This window comes from Zea mays, chromosome 3 (genome assembly GCF_902167145.1).
Source record: "Zea mays cultivar B73 chromosome 3, Zm-B73-REFERENCE-NAM-5.0, whole genome shotgun sequence".
NCBI lineage: Eukaryota > Viridiplantae > Streptophyta > Magnoliopsida > Poales > Poaceae > Zea > Zea mays.
The window spans coordinates 11,924,962-11,949,902 of NC_050098.1; the positions used below are offsets into that span (position 1 = coordinate 11,924,962).

The 24,941-nt window shown below is 43.9% G+C and overlaps 1 protein-coding gene across 2 annotated transcripts; it reads right to left on the reverse strand.

The window, feature by feature from the left end:
* Positions 1-10,675: 10,675 nt before the first annotated feature.
* Positions 10,676-24,275, reverse strand: LOC103649690 (putative nuclease HARBI1). Of its 2 annotated transcripts, none has more exons than XM_035966148.1 (4): positions 22,127-24,275; positions 20,874-22,025; positions 20,710-20,782; positions 10,676-10,890 (listed from the first exon to the last, which is right to left on the reverse strand). In XM_035966148.1, the coding sequence occupies exons 1-2, from the start codon at positions 22,424-22,426 to the stop codon at positions 21,339-21,341; spliced, it is 987 nt and encodes a 328-aa protein (XP_035822041.1). In that variant the 5' UTR covers positions 22,427-24,275; the 3' UTR covers positions 10,676-10,890; positions 20,710-20,782; positions 20,874-21,338. The 2 variants fall into 2 exon arrangements, with proteins under 2 accessions (XP_035822041.1, XP_023157729.1); XM_023301961.2 differs by lacking the exon at positions 10,676-10,890 and adding an exon at positions 11,652-13,959.
* Positions 24,276-24,941: the final 666 nt, after the last annotated feature.

Below are 24,941 nucleotides of genomic sequence, written 5' to 3' on the forward strand. Positions count from 1 at the left end.
GTCTTGCCTGATGTGCACAAGCCCTTCTTGGTGTATTGCGATGCTTGTTACACTGGTTTGGGATGTGTGTTGATGCAAGAGGGAAGAGTTGTGGCTTACTCGTCCCGACAGCTGAAGGTTCATGAGCAGAATTACCCAATCCATGACCTAGAGTTGGCAGCAGTGGTTCACGCACTGAAGACATGGAGGCACTATCTGTATGGACAGAAATGTGATGTTTACACAGACCACAAGAGTCTGAAGTACATATTCACTCAGTCAGAGCTGAATATGAGGCAAAGAAGATGGTTAGAGTTGATCAAAGACTATGAGTTGGAGATTCACTACCATCTAGGCAAAGCGAATGTAGTGGCAGATGCTCTGAGCAGGAAGAGTCAAGTCAATCTGATGGTCGCTCGTCCGATGCCCTATGAGTTGGCCAAGGAGTTTGACAGGTTGAGTGTCGGATTTCTGAATAATTCGCGAGGAGTCACAATTGAGTTGGAACCTACCTTGGAGCGGGAAATCAAAGAAGCGCAGAAGAATGATGAGAAGATCAGTGAGATTCGGCGACTGATTCTGGACGGCAGAGGCAAAGATTTTCGGGAAGGTGCAGAAGGGGTGATATGGTTCAAAGACCGCTTGTGTGTTCCCAATGTCCAGTCTATTCGGGAGTTGATTCTCAAGGAAGCTCATGAGACAGCCTATTCGATTCACCCTGGCAGTGAGAAGATGTATCAGGATCTGAAGAAGAAATTCTGGTGGTACGGAATGAAAAGGGAAATCGCAGAGCATGTGGCCATGTGTGATAGTTGTCGACGGATCAAGGCAGAGCACCAGAGACCAGCTGGATTGTTGCAACCGCTGCAAATTCCTCAGTGGAAATGGGATGAAATCGGTATGGACTTCATAGTCGGATTGCCTCGCACTCGAGCTGGCTACGATTCCATTTGGGTAGTGGTGGACCGCTTGACCAAGTCAGCCCACTTCATACCCGTCAAGACCAACTACAGCAGTGCAGTATTGGCAGAATTGTACATGTCTCGGATCGTTTGTCTTCACGGTGTGCCAAAGAAGATAGTGTCAGACAGAGGAACGCAGTTCACCTCTCATTTCTGGCAGCAGTTGCATGAAGCCTTGGGCACACATCTGAATTTCAGTTCAGCTTATCATCCGCAGACAGATGGTCAGACTAAAAGAACCAATCAAATCCTTGAAGACATGTTGAGAGCCTGTGCGTTGCAAGACCAGTCCGGATGGGACAAGAAGTTGCCTTATGCAGAGTTCTCCTATAACAATAGTTATCAGACCAGCTTGAAGATGTCACCATTTCAGGCGCTCTATGGGAGGAGTTGTAGAACTCCGTTGCAATGGGATCAGCCTAGAGAAAAGCAAGTGTTCGGGCCAGACGTTTTGCTTGAAGCTGAAGAGAACATCAAGATGGTTCGAAAGAATTTGAAGATAGCGCAATCAAGGCAGCGAAGTTATGCAGATACAAGAAGAAGAGAGCTGAGTTTCGAAGTTGGAGACTTTGTCTATCTGAAAGTGTCACCGATCAGAGGAGTCAGAAGATTCGGAGTCAAAGGCAAGCTAGCACCCCGCTACATCGGTCCGTATCAAATCCTCGCAAGGCGTGGAGAAGTGGCCTATCAGCTCAGTTTGCCAGAAGGCTTGTCCGCAGTGCATGACGTCTTTCATGTGTCTCAGTTGAAGAAATGTTTGTGTGTGCCAGAAGAGCAGTTGCCAGTGGAAGGTCTGGAGGTCCAGGAGGACTTGACCTACACAGAGAAACCAGCGCAGATCCTTGAAACCGTAGACAGAGTCACCCGAAGGAAGACCATCAGAATGTGCAAAGTCAGATGGAGTCATCACTCTAAGGAAGAAGCAACCTGGGAGCGTGAAGATGATCTGATGGCTAAATACCCTGAGCTCTTTGCTAGCAAACCCTGAATCTCGAGGGCGAGATTCTTTTAAGGGGGATAGGTTTGTAACGCCCTGAATTTGGGGGTAGAATTTTTTCTTCTTTTCTCTCACCAAATTCGGGCGTTACTCTCTTTTCTCTTCCTGTTTTGCTCCTTCTTCCTAATTTCAAACCAGTATAGTGACAGGTGTCTGTGTCGTGTATGAACAAAACCTAAGTGTCATGGGTGTTGCATCATGCCGAAGCACATTTCCTTGTCTGATGTTGCGTGTTCGTCTCGTTCTGTCTCGGTTTTTGGTTCGCGATTGGAGCCCGTTTGAGGGTCGTGCGTGTCGTAGGTTTCGATCCACGAAGTGGCTCGGCCCAACCCAACCCAACCCAACCCAACCCAACCCAACTCAGCCCAGCCCGATCCGGCCCGGCCCGGCCCTGCGCGCCCCTGGCGTCCCACACCCCCCATGCGCCCCCTCCTCTCCTCCCTCTCTCATTTGGATTTCCCGCGCAGCAACCTCCCTCTCCCTCTTCCACCTCTCTCTCCCTGTGGTGCCCTAGGTTTTGGAGACGGTGATCGCCGGAGTTGGATCCCGAGGTGAGCTCCCCTCCCCTCCCTTCTCCTCTCTCTCTCTCCCTCTCCCTCCTCTTCTCCCCCTGCGCGCGCGCCCCTGCCCTCCCTGCTTGCCGGCGGTGCGGCCCCGCCCCCTGCTCACGCGGCACGCGCGGCCCCCGCCCCCTCCCATGCCCGCGCGGTGCGCCCCCGCCCTCCCCTGCTCGCGCGTGGCGCAGCCCCCGCCCCCTGCTCGCGCGACGGCGCCCCCACCCCTCCCCTGCCCGCGCGGCGCGCCCCCGCCCTCCCCTGCTCGCGCGCAACGCGGCCCCCGCCCCTGCTCGCGCGGCGGCGCCCCCGCCCCTCCCCTGCCCGCGGCGACGCGGCCCCTGGCGCGGCGCGACCCGGCGCAGCCCCCGGCGCGGCGTCCTCGGCCCCTGCGCGCGGCCTCGGCCCCCTGCGCGCGGCATTCGGCCCCGGCGCGGCCTCGGCCCCCTGCGCGCGGCGTCCCGGCTCTCGGCGTGGCTCGCGTGGCCTTGGCGTGGCCTCGCGCTCCCCCGTTTACTCCTAACGCGTTCCCGCGTGCGCAACCCCACGCGCGCGGTGATTATTCTTGGTTTTTAGTTAGTTTCAAACTCCATTAGTTAGCGTGCTGTGTCGCGCGCTTCATCGCGCGACGAATTTATCTAATTTCATATTCTATGAATGTGTTGCGTCGTGCGCTTCGTCGCGTGACGATCCATTTTAATTTCAGGTTGTTTAATGTGTAACGTCGCGCGTGTATTCATGCGACGTTCCACTTTAGACTCAGTTCAGTTGACGTATGCCGTCGTGCATTTCGTCGCGCGAAGCTTAACGTCTCTTTATAATTTATGCAAAGTGTCTCGTTGTGCGCTCGGTCGCGCGACGAGTCGTTGATTTCCTTAATTCAATTTAAGGTGCTATGTCGCGCGTCTCGCCGCGCGACGATCCTTTTAATTTATCTTCATCTGCTTATAATGATTAGACATGAAACATGACTTTACTTTATGCTAAACGTAGTGTCTACATTAATGCCTTTCAATTGAGCGAGTGGTTTAATTCATAATAATGTAACGTGATCGTTTCTCGACTGTCTTTTCCTCTTTCTCTCTTAACCGTAATTGCAAGCCCGCGTGGAACGTCTGTTTACTTACTGCATTCTATTGTATGGTGTACTGTTCTTTTGTATTAAATATGTGGATGTATGTATGTTTGCGCTCGCATAGAGAACGATCCGGTCGGAGAGCCCAAAGAACTCGCAGGAGAAGCCCCTGAGCAGCAGTCGGTTGGTGGAGGCAAGTGTCCCTTGACCTATCTCTGTCCTATACATTCTTTAATTCACCTCCCGCATTACACATTTATACCTAAGGATTGACTAGCTTTTGTTGTCCATGTCCTTGTTTACCTATTTGGGTCGGATTATTATTGCTTAGTCTTATGCTATTGCTCAACTCTAATCAATGAACATGATGAGAATTATCAATGATACGCTGTTTTCCCCTCTTTTATTATGATGTTATACTTGTGACCTTCAAGGGGGCTCGAGCGGTTTCTCGAGTGCCTCTCCGTAAGGACCTGTTCGTTGGATGACCGCCCGGGAAAACAGTGCAACCATGAGGGTGGAGTGGGACGCCCTTAGCTGAATAATTAGAGGAACCGGGGTGTAGTTCGCTGTAACACTATGAAAGTCATTAAATAAAAATAATACCTTTAGTTAATAATGGTATTTATGATAATAAATTTTCCATTGAAGTGTTTGTTATTTATTTCATTCGGAATGATTTTTGATTGCTCATAAGTAATTTTGAATATTGAATATCATTTCTTCTTAAATTAAAATTCACATAAATAGTATAATAAATATTAGTCCAAGAATGAATATTTTATTTATAACTTTGGTTTAATTATTATAAATTTTATGGATATTTAAAAGCTTATTTTAAATTAGAAAAGAATTAGAAAATAAAAAAAAACAAAACAAAACCTAACTAACCCTAACCTAAACCTTGGCCCATTAGGCCCAAAACACTCCCAGCCGTCACTCTCCCTCAGGCCGCCGCCGCCCCTGGTAGCCGCCGTCTCTCCCTGCTCCTCTCTCCCAACCGACTCTCTTCCATTCCTCTCTCTCCCCTCGTTCTCTCTCCCAGGCGCGCTGCCGACCGACCCGCTCCAGCCGTCGAGCCACAGGCGCGACGCCCGCAGCCGCTGGACCGCGCCCGAGCAGCCCCGCCGAGGAGCCGAGCCCCATGCCGCCTGACGCCCGTGACGCACAGGCCGAAGCCCGACCGCGCCGTGCCGTGCGAGCCGAGCGCCCTGCACGCCGGCCGGACCCGAAGCCGCGCCCGCCAGGAACCCGACGCGAAGCCCGACCAGTCGAGCGCCGCGCCCCTGCCACGTCCCTTCCCCGACCGCGCCCAGCTGCTCGCCGCGTCACCGACCGCAACTCCGACCCGAGCCGAGAACGGACGCCAGGAAGTCCGCCCGCGCGACGACCGTGCCATGAAGCCGAGCCTTCCGTTCCTCTGCGTTAAGGAATTTTACTGCGTCCGTTAATCCCTCCCCATTACTCTCCATGAAAGAAACCGGTGACCATTCATGGCCGCCATGAAGCATACCGACGACCTCTGCTCTCCCTCCCTCTCTCTATAAAACCCCAACCGAGCCCTCTCCTTCTGCCTGCCCAAGCCTCTTCCCTTCTTCTCTCTTGCAACGCCGCCTCGCCAGAACAGTCTGCCGTCGACCGCGCAGCTCGCCCAAGCCACCAGACGTTCGCTCCCGTGCCACGCGGCCAGGCCAGCGTGGTCGAGTTCTGTTGCCAGAGCTCGCCCGCGCAGCACCCGTCGACCATGCCCATGCCGCCGCTCTGCTCACGCGCACCCGCTGTTGAGCCCTGCTCGCGTCGTGCCCAGCTCGCTGTCGTGAAGCTCGTCGCCGGACCGTCCGCATCCGTACGCCGTTCGCCATCCCTGGAGCCTCGCCGGAGTTCGTACTCACCGTTCGCGTCCCTCGGCCGGAGCTCCGTCCGAACGCTCACCAACGATCGCGTCGTTCCCTGCCCGTCGAACCCCGCTCGTCGATGTTCATCCCTGCGCATGAACGAAATCACAAGGTTGAAGACAATCCTGAAATATTTATTTTCTAAATCATGTTTTGAATTTATTGTGAATTACTGTTGTAATATTGAGATGATGCGATTTGGCGAATCACGTGGATGATTTTAGAGATGCGATATATACGTGTAGCCACACGTTTAGCCAAAATCGAACCCTGCGACAATACTTTGAAGATACGTATGATTTATAATTTAAAAAACATGAACACAGTCACTATTCGCTACTTTAGTGATTTTCATACTAGAAATGTTTACGGATTTGTTTTCACTTTTGTGGGTGGAGCGATAATTGTTAGTAGTATGTTAAGTATAAACTTATTTGCATAAAGAAATAGAAGAAATACTAGGCCACGTATTTTCGGTCAAATAAGGATATAGTTTACTATTCATAATAAATGAATTCATAAGTATGGCACTTAAGTACTTAGAATTAGTATGATATTTATTTATGTCATAATAACCATGAATAGGTTATTAAAAGTCCCATTTAGTAATTTACAATTAATTCTTAGTATATTAATGTTAGAAGAATTAAATAAACAATTTTTAGTTATATGTATAAATTCTATTTAGAAAAGAAAGGAGAAAACTGAAATAGTAGAATTTATAATAGTGTTAAAATGACTTAACTAGGCACTTATACTTTCCTAATAAAGAAAATGATAATATGTTGATAAATATAGGTTTCTTACTAAAGAAGTAGAGAATTTGTTTCTAACTGTAAAATGACCTTTTTAAAAGATATCATATTTAACAAGGTTCGTTATAAATGTTTAAGTATAACCGTATTAAATAGAAGCTTAAAAGAATATATAAATCGTTTGTTTTTTACTAGAAGATAAATATATGTCCCATTAATAAATTATTTCTTAATTAAAAGATAACTAAGGTCATTGCTTTTATAAACTAAAATAATAGTTAATAACATACCAATGAATATAATATTCATTTTAAATATTTAGGTCATATGTTTCTAAACTAAATGTAAAGATAAATAATAGAGTAATTATGTCCTCTCATAACCTAGTTAATTAGATTTATATTGGTTTACAACGGGTTATATAGGCTTAAGTAATCATTTAATTAAAATTAGTTCACATTATTTATATATGTGTCACTTAGTTTTTCCTAAAGAATAAACTAAGGAAATTAGTGTTCATGTTCTTTAATAATAATGTTAGTTTGTATATTGTTTTGTATATGGCTTTCTTAATAAAATATAGGACATGTACTTTATAATAAAAATAAAATATAACTGTTTGTTTATTGTCTTTTACATAAAAGTTCATTAAAGCATATATCATAACTTTCCATAAATAGGTGTTTAATAATAATAATCTTTTCACATAAAACCTATTTAGACTTATATCTTAATTTGTCGTAAGTGAAGGTTTAACAATGATTTATAATATGTTCCATAATGCTTCTAAAATTAATAACGTGTTTTGTAGGCCATTAACCTTAGATATATAATATTTATCTTTTCTAAAAAGGTTTAACATCGTTATAACGTGTTTTATCGTCTTATAAACCCTTAATATTAGACATAGCACGTATGACGCTTTATAAAATATTAATTTGGTGAACCAAATATTTGTATATATTAATTAATATATTTTAAGCTCATGTCTTGTTTTATAAAGTATAGATCACACTTTTTTTTGAAAAGAATATCTTTTTTTATTACAACCCTTGCGTGTAACGTTTTTGAAAAGCGAACGCTCTTTTCATTAGGCTTTCTTTTAGCTTTACGTATGGTGAATGTTGTATGTTATTGAGTGGTGTTTGTTCTTCTTGTTTGTTTGTGTGATATTCAGTGGTTGATCTAGTAAGTTGAGAATCAAGATATATTCCGTGGAAGAACCTCGAGTTTTCAATAAGCAAGGCAAGTGGACTTCTCCCTCTGCATACTCTGTTTGATCCCAAACAATACATTTAATAAAGTTTATTCTTCGATGAATATATGCATAATTTGACGGGTTACCTATTTAGATAACCATTCCAACCTTATTCCTTGTTAACCTGGGATTATGATCTAAGCAAGTAGCTATGCTATTGCTACAACTCTAAATTTATGCAGTCACTCCCGCTTATGATATTGATGTTCCAAATGGTAAGTTTACTTTATTGTTGTTAACCCGATGGTTAAACAAGATTATTGCATATTAATTGGAACATGGAGTGACCACCCGGGAAAACAGTGCTACCATGAGAACTATCATAGCTCTGGTCTTGGCTAAATAACTAGGGAAGTCTTATGTTGGGTGCTGGTCGTGGTCGACAGGAACGGGGGCATCTGGCAAGCTCTTATAGTTCCGGCTCAGGCAGATTGGATACGGGCATAGTTCCCAAAGCTTTACCCTATAGTCTGGACTATAAGTTGGTCACGGTAGGTGTGCCTTATGCAGTTTGATCATATCCAGCATTTGCGTAATGAGGACTCTAGGGAGAAGCCTCGTAGTGAGACCCTGGCCATTCACCTCGGAAGTGAATACGGGTCTAGCTAACCCGGGCTAGAAGGGAATCGCGACTCATGGGTAAAGATGCGCCACCTCTGCAGAGTGTAAAACTGATATATCAGCCGTGCTCACGGTTATGAGCGGCCTGGACTCCTCACATGATAATTGAACTTGAAGATGGAAATAAATCGAGATCCGATGATCTGCCAATGGTTTTGCTTAAGTGGTTTCACTTAAGTGTTTTTGATATAATCTTGTATCTTTGCTTAATGGGAATACTTGGGATTCATACTTATTAGTAAGACATGTGTTGTTAATAAAATGTTGACCAACTAAAATGCTTACTGCTCAACCTTAGCCTCACCTTGTTAAACCTGCATTAGTTTTTCCCCCACTTGCTGAGCCCCGACCATAAGTGAGCTCACCCTTGCTTAATTTTGATCAGAAGTTTGCAGATGAAGATATGATGCTGAACTCCATGGATGCTAGTCTAGTGATACCCCCAGTCATCTTCCTGTGGATGGATGTCCATGTTCGCTGTACTTTGATGAATAAAGGTTAAGACATTATGTCTGTTCGAAGTGTAATATGTTAATATAAGCATTATTTACGCTCTTATGCATTGTTCTTTTGATATATTACACTTGTGACGTCAACATATGTGTGGAAATAGATCCTGGCACACATATGCTATGCACCCGGCTCTGCCCTTAGAAACGGGTGTGACAGAAGTGGTATCAAAGCAATGTGACCGTAGGTCGCTAGATTAGTTAGAAATGGAAAGCCCAGTCAGTCGTTCAAAACTTGACTTAATTGTCTTTATAAAAATTTACTTTATATCAAACTCGCCTCTTTTATTTTCAACTCTTCTTATCTGATTCTTCGTCTATCAGAAGGTTCTAATGAGAAGCATTGCAAGATGATCAAGCTAGGATTTCAGAACTTGAAGCGAAGTTTGCCAGAAGAAACCCTTTCGAAGCTATCGACGATGCCCTATTCTCTGTCTTATCCCCACTCCGCAAGAAGTTTTGTTATGGATCCCCTGGATCTATTATTTGACTTCTTGGTTAGGTTGATAGGATTGTTCTTTAGTATTAAGATTTTCGACTAGATCGGTAATGGCGATATTATATTATATTATAAGAGGTTTTCTAATCCTTAATATTGCTATATAACCCTTGACTTCTTATACTTTTGTTGTCTTGCCATTGTATTGCCACCCTTGTGCAATATCTACCTTGATATATTAAACTTTTGCCTCTCTACTTTTCTCCTTGATAATGCTTTCTCCCTATTGAATTCTTATACTTTTGCTTTCATGCCATTGTATTGCCGCCCTTGCGCAATATCTACCTTGATGTATGAAACCTTTGGCTCTCTACTCCTTGATAATGCCTTTATATTTTGTATCCTTAAAAAAAACTTTCTCATATCCTTGGTTGTATAATTTATTCTCGCTTCACGAGTTAGTGGTTATCTTATTTCACTCTTGGTCATTAACAATAATGTTTTGAATCTTGTCTATCTCCTTGTTATTTCTGATCTGATTCTTGGATTTTATAATCTCTTTCTTATTCCTAACCTTGTCCCGCCTTTAAAAAAACTGTAAGAAATTGTTTTCTTAGGAAAGACTGCCTTTTGATTGAATGAATGACATCGAGTTACGTTGTGCTGATATGTTTCAGTTCATGTTAGCTGTATTTGTGACTATGTTTGATTTGCTTCTTTGTAGTGATTGTTGTTGTATTGTGTGACTTTTGTCCACAATGACAACAGTTAGCTAAGTTAAACCTTAGATAGATGGGTTTTCTCTGCTCTCTATAATCTGTCTTTGCTCAACCCTTTCGTCCCTTCCATTCCTCCATACCCATATAGATGTCAGACCTTGGAATGTCAACTGCAAGTGATATCACTAAGTACAAAGAATACATTGTGTTGGCAACTCCTCCAGCTAAGGATCAGATGGAACAGTTCAAGAAGGCGCATGCTCAGTTTCTACAAGCAACATGTCAAGTGGTAGCTAGACTCCAACAAGTTGATTTAGCAGAATTTATAGCACATGAGCAGACTACCGATAATCATATGACATCAACCACAACATCACCCTCGATAGTTGACTTAGAAAAGCTGTTACATAAACAGGCTCTTGTAATACAAAATGTATCTCAACTCACCTCCTCATGCCAGCAAGTGTTGGCAAGTCGAAACGTCACTAGAAATGAAACAGCCAATCAACAGACACAAAAGGATGCACACCAACAGACAAGTGATCTTGGAACATTTTGTTGTTGTGCGTACTATGGAATTCCTTGTCGCCAGATCAGTACAAACGAAAGTGAAACTACAAAACAGAAGAACCGGATTTTATTTTCTAGCATAAACAGACAGATGTCTCCCCCTGAACAAATAATAGCAGATTCTCTCATACCTAATGCACTGTCAGTTGATGAATTGCAAAGTATTCCAAAAAGGAAACATCACAAGGATGCCCAGCCCCAAGAAGAAACACAGGAGTGTTACATTGATGGATGGACTATTACTTGTACACAGTTTCAGCCTCGTCGTCGCATCAGGTCCAAGAAACAAAAAGGGAAATGTGGAAAAAGTCAAGAAATAACTTCAAGAAAAGCTTGCTATCAATGTGGACTTTTAGGTCATTACTTCCGTAACTGTCCTGAGAAAAGTTCACTACAAATCACCTCCGAGATGAAGCTATCTCAGTCTCCAGACATGGAATATGAACAGAAATGCACAGAAACCTCTACCAACAACGTAAAGACAACTCCACCATGTAACTCATCAAGTCGTGCTTGCTTTGGCTGTGGTGATACCGGCCATCTTGTTAATGGTTGTCCTAAGAAGGATGTGGAGATCAATAAGGTCCAAAAGAAAAGACAACACCCTCAAACTCAAGCATCAACAAAGAATAAACAACGGAAAGAGACCACAGGAAAGATAAGTTATGCAGTGACAGGAACCATTCCATATGATGATGCAGTAATTTTTGGAACACTAGTCATTCACACAACCATCGCCACCGTGTTGTATGATCCTTGTACAACACATTCTCTTATCAGTGCCCAGTTTGCAACAAAGTACGGTATCTTTAAGTGCCCCTTGAGATCAAGCAAGACCATCAGTGCACCCGAAGGAAAAATGCTAGTAAACTACATATGTCCAAAAGTAAGTGTTAAAATCAACGGGATAGATTTTCCAGCTGATCTCCTAGTGATAGAATCAATGGAAAAGGATGTGATTCTTGGAAGGAATTGGTTACAAAGAACTAAGGCAGTAATCCAGCATACTGAGAGAACCATGTGTTTGGAAACCCCATCTGGAGAAAGAATAGTAGTTGAAGACAATCGACCGCCAGCTCTGAAGATTGGTGCATCTGACTAGGAAGAATAATATATCATTTAGCTAGAAGGAGTATGTCTCACGAAGAAAAAAAAACGTCAAAGTGTTGCCCCTTTCAAGATTTGTAATTGTGCTAAGTGATATATGAATAAATTTGGAGAATCTCTCGCACCTATTGTGTTTTGCCTCTTTATAAAGAAAATAAAGTATGGTGTCATCTACTTTATGCAAACAATGTGATACTCTAGTTGCCCTAAAGTCCCACTCAAGGTTTTTTTTTCAATTTGTGCTCAAAGAAATATTGTTGGATCAGAAAGATGATTTGGATATCAAGCTCTGAAATCTATAAGGTTCAAAAAGATCTTTGTTAAGGAATATAAGACCTGTAAACTCTCAAAGTATGATGGAACTAGTAGAAATCTGAAACCATCCCTGTTCCTTAACTAATCTTATATTGGAAATTAAAACGTTGTGTTAGCTCTTTATCATAATGTCATACAAGCCTCTTATGCAGTCTATCTCACTAACTCTTTTACCCTCTGACTAGATGATGAACCCCAATGGAAATGAAGTAAATGATGCCAACAACAATATTCCTACCTTAACAACTATGAACGAGAAAAATGAGTCACAGAGGTATTCGATGAATGGAATGAAGAACAACAAAAGGAATAGAAAAATGTTTGGATACATGATTAGTCCACCTCAAGCGAAAGCCACGAAACATATGGATACCCAAACAGAAGAATCAAGTCAGGCTCAGCTACATGAGATACAGACACCCAATGAACCCTCACCCCCTGTTGGTCAAGCAAAGTTGACTCGTAAAGAACTCAAAGCAAGAGGTGCTTGCTACTACTGCAAAAACGAAGGACATCTTATTCGCGAATGCCCCAAGAAACGTCTAGACCGACTTGAGAAGAAAGCTGCCAAGCATGACCTAAGCAATAATTCAGAAGACCCACCATTTATAAGTACGATGATGAAGATCGCTTGATTTGTAGTCATTGCGGAGCGAAGAAACAATAAGTTCCTTAAGTTTAGAAGAGTTAAAATGTGAACCAAGAACCTACAAATAACCATGTGTCTTCTTTGTTTTCTTGCTAGCCTTTCTTAATCTCGAGGACGAGATTCTTTTTAAGAGGGGTAGATTTGTAACACTATGAAAGTCATTAAATAAAAATAATACCTTTAGTTAATAATGGTATTTATGATAATAAATTTTCCATTGAAGTGTTTGTTATTTATTTCATTCGGAATGATTTTTGATTGCTCATAAGTAATTTTGAATATTGAATATCATTTCTTCTTAAATTTAAATTCACATAAATAGTATAATAAATATTAGTCCAAGAATGAATATTTTATTTATAACTTTGGTTTAATTATTATAAATTTTATGGATATTTAAAAGCTTATTTTAAATTAGAAAAGAATTAGAAAAGAAAAAAACAAAACAAAACCTAACTAACCCTAACCTAAACCTTGGCCCATTAGGCCCAAAACACTCCCAGCCGTCACTCTCCCTCAGGCCGCCGCCGCCCCTGGTAGCCGCCGTCTCTCCCTGCTCCTCTCTCCCAACCGGCTCTCTTCCATTCCTCTCTCTCCCCTCGTTCTCTCTCCCAGGCGCGCTGCCGACCGACCCGCTCCAGCCGTCGAGCCACAGGCGCGACGCCCGCAGCCGCTGGACCGCGCCCGAGCAGCCCCGCCGAGGAGCCGAGCCCCATGCCGCCTGACGCCCGCGACGCACAGGCCGAAGCCCGACCGCGCCGTGCCGTGCGAGCCGAGCGCCCTGCACGCCAGCCGGACCCGAAGCCGCGCCCGCTAGGAACCCGACGCGAAGCCCGACCGGTCGAGCGCCGCGCCCCTGCCACGTCCCTTCCCCGACCGCGCCCAGCTGCTCGCCGCGTCACCGACCGCAACTCCGACCCGAGCCGAGAACGGACGCCAGGAAGTCCGCCCGCGCGACGACCGTGCCATGAAGCCGAGCCTTCCGTTCCTCTGCGTTAAGGAATTTTACTGCGTCCGTTAATCCCTCCCCATTACTCTCCATGAAAGAAACCGGCGACCATTCATGGCCGCCATGAAGCATACCGGCGACCTCTGCTCTCCCTCCCTCTCTCTATAAAACCCCAACCGAGCCCTCTCCTTCTGCCTGCCCAAGCCTCTTCCCTTCTTCTCTCTCGCAACGCCGCCTCACCAGAACAGTATGCCGTCGACCGCGCAGCTCGCCCAAGCCACCAGACGTTCGCTCCCGTGCCACGCGGCCAGGCCAGCGTGGTCGAGTTCTGTTGCCAGAGCTCGCCCGCGCAGCACCCCGTCGACCACGCCCATGCCGCCGCTCTGCTCACGCGCACCCGCTGTTGAGCCCTGCTCGCGTCGTGCCCAGCTCGCTGTCGTGAAGCTCGTCGCCGGACCGTCCGCATCCGTACGCCGTTCGCCATCCCTGGAGCCTCGCCGGAGTTCGTACTCACCGTTCGCGTCCCTCGGCCGGAGCTCCGTCCGAACGCTCACCAACGATCGCGTCGTTCCCTGCCCGTCGAACCCCGCTCGTCGATGTTCATCCCTGCGCATGAACGAAATCACAAGGTTGAAGACAATCCTGAAATATTTATTTTCTAAATCATGTTTTGAATTTATTGTGAATTACTGTTGTAATATTGAGATGATGCGATTTGGCGAATCACGTGGATGATTTTAGAGATGCGATATATACGTGTAGCCACACGTTTAGCCAAAATCGAACCCCGCGACAATACTTTGAAGATACGTATGATTTATAATTTAAAAAACATGAACACAGTCACTATTCGCTACTTTAGTGATTTTCATACTAGAAATGTTTACGGATTTGTTTTCACTTTTGTGGGTGGAGCGATAATTGTTAGTAGTATGTTAAGTATAAACTTATTTGCATAAAGAAATAGAAGAAATACTAGGCCACGTATTTTCGGTCAAATAAGGATATAGTTTACTATTCATAATAAATGAATTCATAAGTATGGCACTTAAGTACTTAGAATTAGTATGATATTTATTTATGTCATAATAACCATGAATAGGTTATTAAAAGTCCCATTTAGCAATTTACAATTAATTCTTAGTATATTAATGTTAGAAGAATTAAATAAACAATTTTTAGTTATATGTATAAATTCTATTTAGAAAAGAAAGGAGAAAACTGAAATAGTAGAATTTATAATAGTGTTAAAATGACTTAACTAGGCACTTATACTTTCCTAATAAAGAAAATGATAATATGTTGATAAATATAGGTTTCTTACTAAAGAAGTAGAGAATTTGTTTCTAACTGTAAAATGACCTTTTTAAAAGATATCATATTTAACAAGGTTCGTTATAAATGTTTAAGTATAACCGTATTAAATAGAAGCTTAAAAGAATATATAAATCGTTTGTTTTTTACTAGAAGATAAATATATGTCCCATTAATAAATTATTTCTTAATTAAAAGATAACTAAGGTCATTGCTTTTATAAACTAAAATAATAGTTAATAACATACCAATGAATATAATATTCATTTTAAATATTTAGGTCATATGTTTCTAAACTAAATGTAAAGATAAATAATAGAGTAATTATGTCCTCTCATAACCTAGTTAATTAGATTTATATTGGTTTACAACGAGTTATATAGGCTTAAGTAATCATTTAATTAAAATTAGTTCACATTATTTATATATGTGTCACTTAGTTTTTCCTAAAGAATAAACTAAGGAAATTAGTGTTCATGTTCTTTAATAATAATGTTAGTTTGTATATTGTTTTGTATATGGCTTTCTTAATAAAATATAGGACATGTACTTTATAATAAAAATAAAATATAACTGTTTGTTTATTGTCTTTTACATAAAAGTTCATTAAAGCATATATCATAACTTTCCATAAATAGGTGTTTAATAATAATGATCTTTTCACATAAAACCTATTTAGACTTATATCTTAATTTGTCGTAAGTGAAGGTTTAACAATGATTTATAATATGTTCCATAATGCTTCTAAAATTAATAACGTGTTTTGTAGGCCATTAACCTTAGATATATAATATTTATCTTTTCTAAAAAGGTTTAACATCGTTATAACGTGTTTTATCGTCTTATAAACCCTTAATATTAGACATAGCACGTATGACGCTTTATAAAATATTAATTTGGTGAACCAAATATTTGTATATATTAATTAATATATTTTAAGCTCATGTCTTGTTTTATAAAGTATAGATCACACTTTTTTTTGAAAAGAATATCTTTTTTTATTATAACCCTTGCGTGTAACGTTTTTGAAAAGCGAACGCTCTTTTCATTAGGCTTTCTTTTAGCTTTACGTATGGTGAATGTTGTATGTTATTGAGTGGTGTTTGTTCTTCTTGTTTGTTTGTGTGATATTCAGTGGTTGATCTAGTAAGTTGAGAATCAAGATATATTCCGTGGAAGAACCTCGAGTTTTCAATAAGCAAGGCAAGTGGACTTCTCCCTCTGCATACTCTGTTTGATCCCAAACAATACATTTAATAAAGTTTATTCTTCGATGAATATATGCATAATTTGACGGGTTACCTATTTAGATAACCATTCCAACCTTATTCCTTGTTAACCTGGGATTATGATCTAAGCAAGTAGCTATGCTATTGCTACAACTCTAAATTTATGCAGTCACTCCCGCTTATGATATTGATGTTCCAAATGGTAAGTTTACTTTATTGTTGTTAACCCGATGGTTAAACAAGATTATTGCATATTAATTGGAACATTGAGTGACCACCCGGGAAAACAGTGCTACCATGAGAACTATCATGGCTCTGGTCTTGGCTAAATAACTAGGGAAGTCTTATGTTGGGTGCTGGTCGTGGTCGACAGGAACGGGGGCATCTGGCAAGCTCTTATAGTTCCGGCTCAGGCAGATTGGATACGGGCATAGTTCCCAAAGCTTTACCCTGTAGTCTGGACTATAAGTTGGTCACGGTAGGTGTGCCTTATGCAGTTTGATCATTTCCAGCATTTGCGTAATGAGGACTCTAGGGAGAAGCCTCGTAGTGAGACCCTGGCCATTCACCTCGGAAGTGAATACGGGTCTAGCTAACCCGGGCTAGAAGGGAATCGCGACTCATGGGTAAAGATGCGCCACCTCTGCAGAGTGTAAAACTGATATATCAGCCGTGCTCACGGTTATGAGCGGCCTGGACTCCTCACATGATAATTGAACTTGAAGATGGAAATAAATCGAGATCCAATGATCTGCCAATGGTTTTGCTTAAGTGGTTTCACTTAAGTGTTTTTGATATAATCTTGTATCTTTGCTTAATGGGAATACTTGGGATTCATACTTATTAGTAAGACATGTGTTGTTAATAAAATGTTGACCAACTAAAATGCTTACTGCTCAACCTTAGCCTCACCTTGTTAAACCTGCATTAGTTTTTCCCCCACTTGCTGAGCCCCGACCATAAGTGAGCTCACCCTTGCTTAATTTTGATCAGAAGTTTGCAGATGAAGATATGATGCTGAACTCCATGGATGCTAGTCTAGTGATACCCCCAGTCATCTTCCTGTGGATGGATGTCCATGTTCGCTGTACTTTGATGAATAAAGGTTAAGACATTATGTCTGTTCGAAGTGTAATATGTTAATATAATCATTATTTACGCTCTTATGCATTGTTCTTTTGATATATTACACTTGTGACGTCAACATATGTGTGGAAATAGATCCTGGCACACATATGCTATGCACCCGGCTCTACCCTTAGAAACGGGTGTGACATTCGCTTAGCTGTTGTGCCATCAATGGGGCTCGGTGTATGCGGCTCACTCTGCCAAGGTTGATTTGTCCCTTGGGGAGGAGTGCAGTACATTTAGGAAACCTAACGGGTGGCTACAACCCCGGGGAATCTTTGTAAAGGCTACGTAGTGATATCCTGCTGGGTCACCTTGGTAGTGATCAATGGAGAGTCATGATCTCCGGGCAGAAAGGGAAATCACGGCTTGTGGGTAAAGTGCACAACCTCTGTAGAGTGTTTGAAAACTGATATATCAGCCGTGCTCGCGGTTATGAGCGGCCAAGGGAGCTCCAGTGATTAGTGGTACTTGATCAGAGATGTTCGCATTGCAGGTGGCAATGAGATTGTTGGTTTTGGTATTGACTCTGGTAATGGTAAGTGGTACTTTTTCCGTTTGGAAAGGAGTACGTTTGGGTTAATAACGTGGGCTAAATCTAAAACTTGGCTTCCTCTACTAGCAATAATAATAATCTAACCAACTAAAAGCAACTGCTTGACTTAACCCCACATAAAGCTAGTCCACTACAGCCAAACAGGATGCTTGCTGAGTATGTTGATGTGTACTCACCCTTGCTCTACACACAAACCCCCCCTAGGTTGTCCGCATTGCAACCACTGCTCAGGAGAAGATGAAGCCGTGGAAGGAGACTTCCAGGAGTTCCAAGAATACGACGAGTTCTAGGCGTGGGTTAGCGGCAACCCCTAGTCGGCTGCCTGTGAAGGCCGCTTTTATCTATGTTTCGTTTTCGCACTTTGATTTATTGTAAAGACTATGTGGATGTCTCAGACATATGATGTAACCGACTATTATTTCCCTTTTAATACTATTTGAGCACTGTGTGATGATGTCCATGTTATGTAACTGCTGTGTACGTGAATTGCTGATCCTAGCACGTACATGGTTCGCATTCGGTTTGCCTTCTAAAACCGTGTGTGACAGGTACGTCCGTTACATGGCCGAGGATCGGGCTACACTCCCGAGGTACCCTAGGACATTGCCGAGACCAGCGGGAACGATTTGTAATGGAATCCCACCAAAGGGAGGCACCGAGCCCTCGGACCCTATCGAATGGGTCCGGGCCCAGCAAATCACCTGCAGGTACTTTTGGAGCGCGCCTCTAGGCCACTAGCCGACCCTTATCGAATGGGGCTCGGGCGTCCACTCGGATCACCCGTTAGCAACTCAGTGGAAACACCGTGTTCGGTGCCCCCCGGGGGTAACACGGCGCTTTCCCCCTTCCTCCTTGCGAAAAGGCGACGAAGGGGCATACAATAAAAGTCGAGACGGTCCTTGATCGTCCTCTCGCTCCGTGTAGAGGCTCGGGGCTGCTCTCGCACCAGGCTATGGCCAAACCGTTGACCACGTCAACAAACCAGCTTGAAAACTCGGAGCCTGACCGTGCACCCGGGCTGCAGCCAGGCCGCATGAGGGAACAACAAGGCTGACCGAGGCATCACAAAAAGGATTAAGACCTCAGAGGAGTCAAACCACTCCTCCGAGGCCTCATGGGCTACACTCGGCGGGTGCGCTCGCGCGCACCCACCGGAACAAAGCATAACCGAGAAGGGCTGGTCCCCTTGCAAAAAAATCCGGCAGAACCTCCAAGCGAGTACTTACACTCCCTTCGAGGCTCGGGGGCTACTGTCGGGGATCGTAATTAGGGGTACCCCCAATGCACCTTAATCCGACTGAAAAACATCTTCAGAACAAACCATAAATGGCTGATAAAGCGCATGCCTCGTCTACCAAGGGACGCGACCTCATCCGAGCCTAGCCTCGGGCAAGGACGGTAGTCCCGGACGGATTCATGCCTCGACCGAGGGTCCCCTCAGTCAGTAGACGCACCCTCGGCTCGCCCGAAGCCCAGTGCGGGCAGACTTTGTCGTGCAGCGACCTCGCCCAAATCGCCTTACCAACCGACCGTATCGCATGCGCATTTAATGCAGGGATCGCCTGAAACCTTATCCTGACACGCGTGCCTCAGTCGGCAAGGTCGAAGTGACCGCAGTCACTTCGCCCCCTTCACTGACCGTTCTGACAGGAAAACAGCGCTGTTCACCCCGCTCCGACAACTGTGCCAGCCACCAGGGAAAGACTGACACCAGCAAGTCATGACCTCCCCTAAGTCCGGCCTCGGGCGCAACAGGGAGCTCCGCCTCGCCCGACCCTGGGCCTCGGCCTCAACCTCGGCCTCGGAGAAGGACTCTGCCTCGCCCGACCCTGGGTCTCGGCCTCAACCTTGGCCTCGGGAGAAGGTCTCGACCTCGCTTGACCCTGGGCCTCGGCCTCAGCCTCGGCCTCGGAGGAGTCGCCGCCTCGCCCGACCTCGGCCCTGTATCAACTACGTTGCTGGGGACCCATCATTACCCTACCCCTAGCTAGCCGCCTCAGGCTACGAAGGAACAAGACCGGTGTCCCATCTAAGTTACTCCGGTAACAGGTAATGATGGTTCCCCACATGCGCCCATGACGTCGGGTGCTCTCAAACCCCCTACGGAAGCAAGGCAACGTCAGCAAGATCCATGTCGCACCGCCAGCAATGCTTCTACAGGGCACAAGGCACTTCTCCGACAGCCACGTTGGTACATCTACAGGGCTCAAGGCACTTCTCCGACGGCCACGTTATTACATCTACAGGGCTCAAGGCACTTCTCCGACGGCCATGTTATTACCTGTACAGGGCTCAAGGCACTTCCCTGCCAGCCACGTTAGCATATAGCTACACCCCATTGTACAGCTGGGCATCTCCTTGTATCTATAAAAGGGGATGTCCAGGGCCTTCCTAAGGCACGTTGACACATGTCGACGGGAAAGGGAGAGACGAACGCGCGACGTATGAACACACAGACGCGCGACGCAGACGAGCGGAGGCAGGCAGAGTAGGAGAGACGCGGTAGAGGCAGCCTCAGATAGCTCGCCTCAAGGCCGAACCCTCTCTTACTCTCTCTCTCTCTCTCATTCTCGCTCTCCCGCAATGCTTGTAACCCCTACTACGAGCACCCCAGGGCAAGATAACATAAGCCTTATTTCCCTCTTGTGTTCCATCTTGCATCAACCCATCTGGACAGGGACACGCAACAACAAATTCACTAGTCGGTCCGGTTGAGGGTCCCCCGGGTCCGAAACACCGACAGGTATGTTGTTGAACAACATGACAAAAACAAACAGCTAGCTCATCACAGTGACAAAAACAAACAGCTAGCTCCCAAGACAAAAACAAAATGCTATTGCGTTTCCTGTCAGTTAGGCACTCCCAGGAACAGCTCTATTAATTAAACAGACTCTTGAAAGTTATAGAAAAGTAGCTAGGCTGTTAATTAAAACTCGGTTGTAGTCTAGCAGCGCAATCTGTTAATTAAAATCCTAAGTAAAATGACATGGCCAGATCACATTTAGCTAGGCTGCAGTCTAGCAGCGCAGTATGTTAATTAAAACTCGGCCACATCTTAGATGAGCACACACACCTTCATATAAACATAATGCACAAAAATAAACAAAATGCAGAAGTATACACACGCACCTTCATATAGCCCTTCTAAACTGTAAAAAAGAGGGAATGGTATGTTGCGAAACTTTGATACCTTTAGGTGAGCCTATTAAATGCAACATGAAATATATTATTAGTAGCAAAAGTGAACATATTGAATGCACAAAGATAGAATTGTACAAAGAAAGTTTGCTTACGCGAATCAGCCTTGGCCAAACTTCTGGTTCAGGCAGTACCATGCATAGGGTGTCATTCCAACCAACCCCGCTTTCTTTTCTTGAATCCCTTATAGCCTTGTAGTGTCCTTTAAGCTCTCTCTCCTTCTCTTGCAGTTGTTGTTTAGAGAAATGAGCTAGAGGGAACTTTTCATTGAACTTGGTAGTGATACTGTTCCATCCATCACGATTCCAACCATTTTGACCTTTGAATTTTGGATTATCTTTGTGATCATGCATCACATCGACTAAGCCTTTCTCGTACACATTGTTCCAAATCATCCTTTATTCAAAACTGAAATTGTGGAAATAATAGTACATAACTAAGCAACTTTAAGTTCATAACTTGGCAACTAGCTACATGACAAACTACAAACCATAAAGACTCCATAAGTAATAATAGTAGGCAGCCTACATCTAGCTATTGTAGGCATCCTATTATAACATCTAGCTATTGTAGGCAGCCCACATCTGAAGTGCGATCTGATCTCTTAGAGCACTTCCATCACTTGATTCTGTGTCATTGACATAGTTGATATCTCCCTCTGGAACATCAACATATTGGCTTGGAGAGATGTAATCTAGTTGGTTGTCAAGCCATCTTTCGTCTCCATTTTGCCCTCTAATTATGTTGTGAAATGCAACAGTTGCAGCTACGATCTTAATTTGGTTCTCTATGGGATGAAATGTGCCTACTTTTAGAATCGGGAACCTTTTCTTTAGAACACCGATGGCCCTCTCTATATGGTTATGGAGAATTGCATGGCGGTGGTTGAACAACTCTCTGTAGTTCGCATAACCACTTTGTGATGAACGACGCCTCCTAAACTCATTGAGATGGTATCGAACCCCTCTATATGGTGCAATGAAGGATGATGTATTTGCATAACCACCATCTACTAGATAAAACTTTCCTTCTAGCACACTAAATCCTTTGCTAATAGCAGATCGAAGCACCCCTGCATCTGAGGCTGACCCCTCCCATCCACATGAAACAAATGTGAAATTAAGGTCAAAGTCGTAGGCTACCATAACATTGTGTGAAAGAGTTCCTTTCCTGTTTCTATATGGAGGAGCCCTATGTTCTGCTATGGTGATGGGTATATGTGTGCCGTCAATTGCACCAATGCAGTTCTGCAAGGAAAAGAATAAGGAAAGATATTGAGGTCGTGTGGCAAATTGGCAATGAAAGGAAAACAATTAAGCAAATTGTGTGTTTGGAATTGATAGCACACCTGAAAAAATGGCATGAACCTATAATCTGTTGCAATTTTGGTGTGAGTTTGGATAGAGCTAGGAAGCTTCACAAAACGCTGAGTTAGTGTGGGAACAATATCAAATACTTCAGATATTTTTCTATGGATAGTCTCTCCACTATGTTGAAAAGCCTTCTGTAGCATTTGGTTACTAGCATTATGGGAGATCATGTACATGATCATCCCAAGCTGCTCCTCAACGGTAACTCCTCGTGTGTCTCGTAGTAAATTCTCTCTTCTAAGAAAATTTGTTGTGGTTCTGAATATTGCTGGCTCCATTTGAAACTCAGATTTGCACCAACTCTCATGTCCTTCAAGGATTTCTCTAACCTTTTTAGCACCAGTGAGTGAGGACGTGTGGATGGGCTATTTCTCTTCTGAGAGGTATGGAATTATAGCAGGGAGAATAACAAAGAACAACTCATCGTCGTCTTCTTCCTCATCTAACAAAAATTGTCTAACTTGCTCCTCCCAAGAACCCATATCTAGAGAAGTGGAGACCAATTGAACTTATAAGGCAAGTTATCCAATTGAACTAAAAATGATACAACAAACAATAAAAAATCTAGGAAAATATTTATGCATGGTGACTCTCCTGGGAAAGAACAGAACAAAAGACTGATGTTTAATCAAGTTGAGGTTCAGATTATAATAAAAATAACCCAATATCCCAGGTAATAGGTGTTTGAAGACATAACTAAATCAGTCAACAACTAGAGAAAGAACAATCAGCAACCAAAGTTACAGATAACTTTAGCTCTCAATATCTAGATATAAGTGCTCCACTAGCAGAAAGGAATAATATCTAGGTCTAGGATCGAATCACTGTTTTATATAAGTTGTTGTAAAAACTGGACATTTTTTAGTATGCAAAGCAAACAAAACAAATAAATCAAATTGTTAGGATCCCCAGTTCTGGTTGAACAACATGAGTGCGTTAAAACGTTACAAGAAAACAATGTTATTCTTCACAATAGTTTAAACACAAACACTATAGGATATAAGGATATATCTTTCATCGACACTACCAAGACCAAGACATGAGACACACTATCATACCAGGCAGGCACCCAATAGGAAATTGTTGCAAAACAAATATGCATAATGTGTATGCTGGCCGCGTGACGCACGAAATCCGAATGCTGACCACATGACACAACAAGTACCCAACCACTCCTTGATTCCCCTTTCCTCCCCTCTCGCATTCGTCTCCACCAGCAGTCTCCACTAGCAGGTCGAACTTCTTGCGCTCCAAAAGCAAACTGTGCTCGCGTTACCACATGCTGGTGGCTCCAAGGCAGAGGCAAGGCAGCGGCTGGCGGACGCTGCTACCGCGCGTGCGCTGCTTCTGGTGGCGAGGGGGCAGAGGCAAGGCAACGGCTGGCGGACGCTGCTATCGCGCGCGAGCTACTTCTGGTGGCGAGGGGGCAAAGGCAAGGCAGCGGCAGGAACCTGAGAATCTTGGGCGCTCGCGCTGTGTCGCTCGCGATGTGTTTCCTGCTGGCGCTACAGGAGATGTAGATCTACAGGAGTTGACCTTGTGAGGGGAAGGAGATGGCGTTGAAGACGACGATGGTGTGGCGACAGAGGTGCTCACGGGGATGGCGTCGATGAGGCTAGGCCTAGCGTCGCGGGGAGCCGGGGCGATGGGGGAGATGCTCCAAGGCAAGGTTGGCGGCACCGTGGAAACGCCTGGCCTCCCGATGCCAAGGTTTTTCCTGACCGGAAAAGATGTTTCTCTGGAGGAAAGTGTGTCGAGTCTTTTGGCTTCCAAACACGCAGAAGTACAAACTCCAGGCAAATGTCCGCGTGGGCTTTCTTCCTAGAGAAAATGCCGGGAAACCCGTGGGTTTTTATGGTACCAAACTAGCCCTAAGGGATTTCTATTTTCCCAAAGTAAAATTGGGAACTCCATTTTCCTAAGAGATTTTTATTTTTCTAAGGGAAAATAAACTAATTTCTCTTAGGAAAATAGAAATCCATTGGAAAATGTGGTTTCCAAACTAGTCCTTATGGTATGGATATGAGGAATTTTGATGCTTATATGTATGTTATTGGGTCATTTTATATACCTAATGGATATGGTGGGTGTGGGCATCTTTGAAAAAAGTTTTGTTGGATGAATCTGTCATGCTGGATAAAAAAGATACTCCCTCCGTTCCTAAATCTCCCTCGTGTAAGCCATGGGCACAATGACCAAGGGATTGCAAAGAACCGTGCTACTCCCTTCGTTGCTTTTAATGGCCCGGCGTTAATTCATTTGCTCAGAACCTTGCGCTCGCGTACGTGGTCCCACCCGGCTGCTCACGTAGCTCACGTATTTTCGCGCGCTCACGGACACACCCAGCGCAGCTTTGATTTTTTGTTTGATCTTCCTGAAGAAACAAAATTTAGCCACCAAAAACATCAAATTTCCATTGCCCGCCACTTCTCTCCCATGGCGTATATAAATCGCCCAGTAGGATCGCCATGCCCAGGTCATTCCAGCGAACTCTTCCACATTGATGCTACCGCAATGTTTGGATTAGGGATTGATTCAAACCTACAACCCATAGATTGGGATAGTGTTGCAGAGTTTGATGGCCCTGCTCATGAACTCGATTTCAACATGGTCTGGGATGATGGAATAGAAGGTGTTCCTTCTTCAATCACTTTACTCTACTATTTTGACATATCCCCTTCTCGTTATGGTTTCATTCTTCCTCTTTTTTCTTTTGTTCCACAGATCATGAAATTGTAGCAGATGAAGTGCAAGGTAATGGTGCAGCATATGGCATTTATGTTTCTTCAGAAA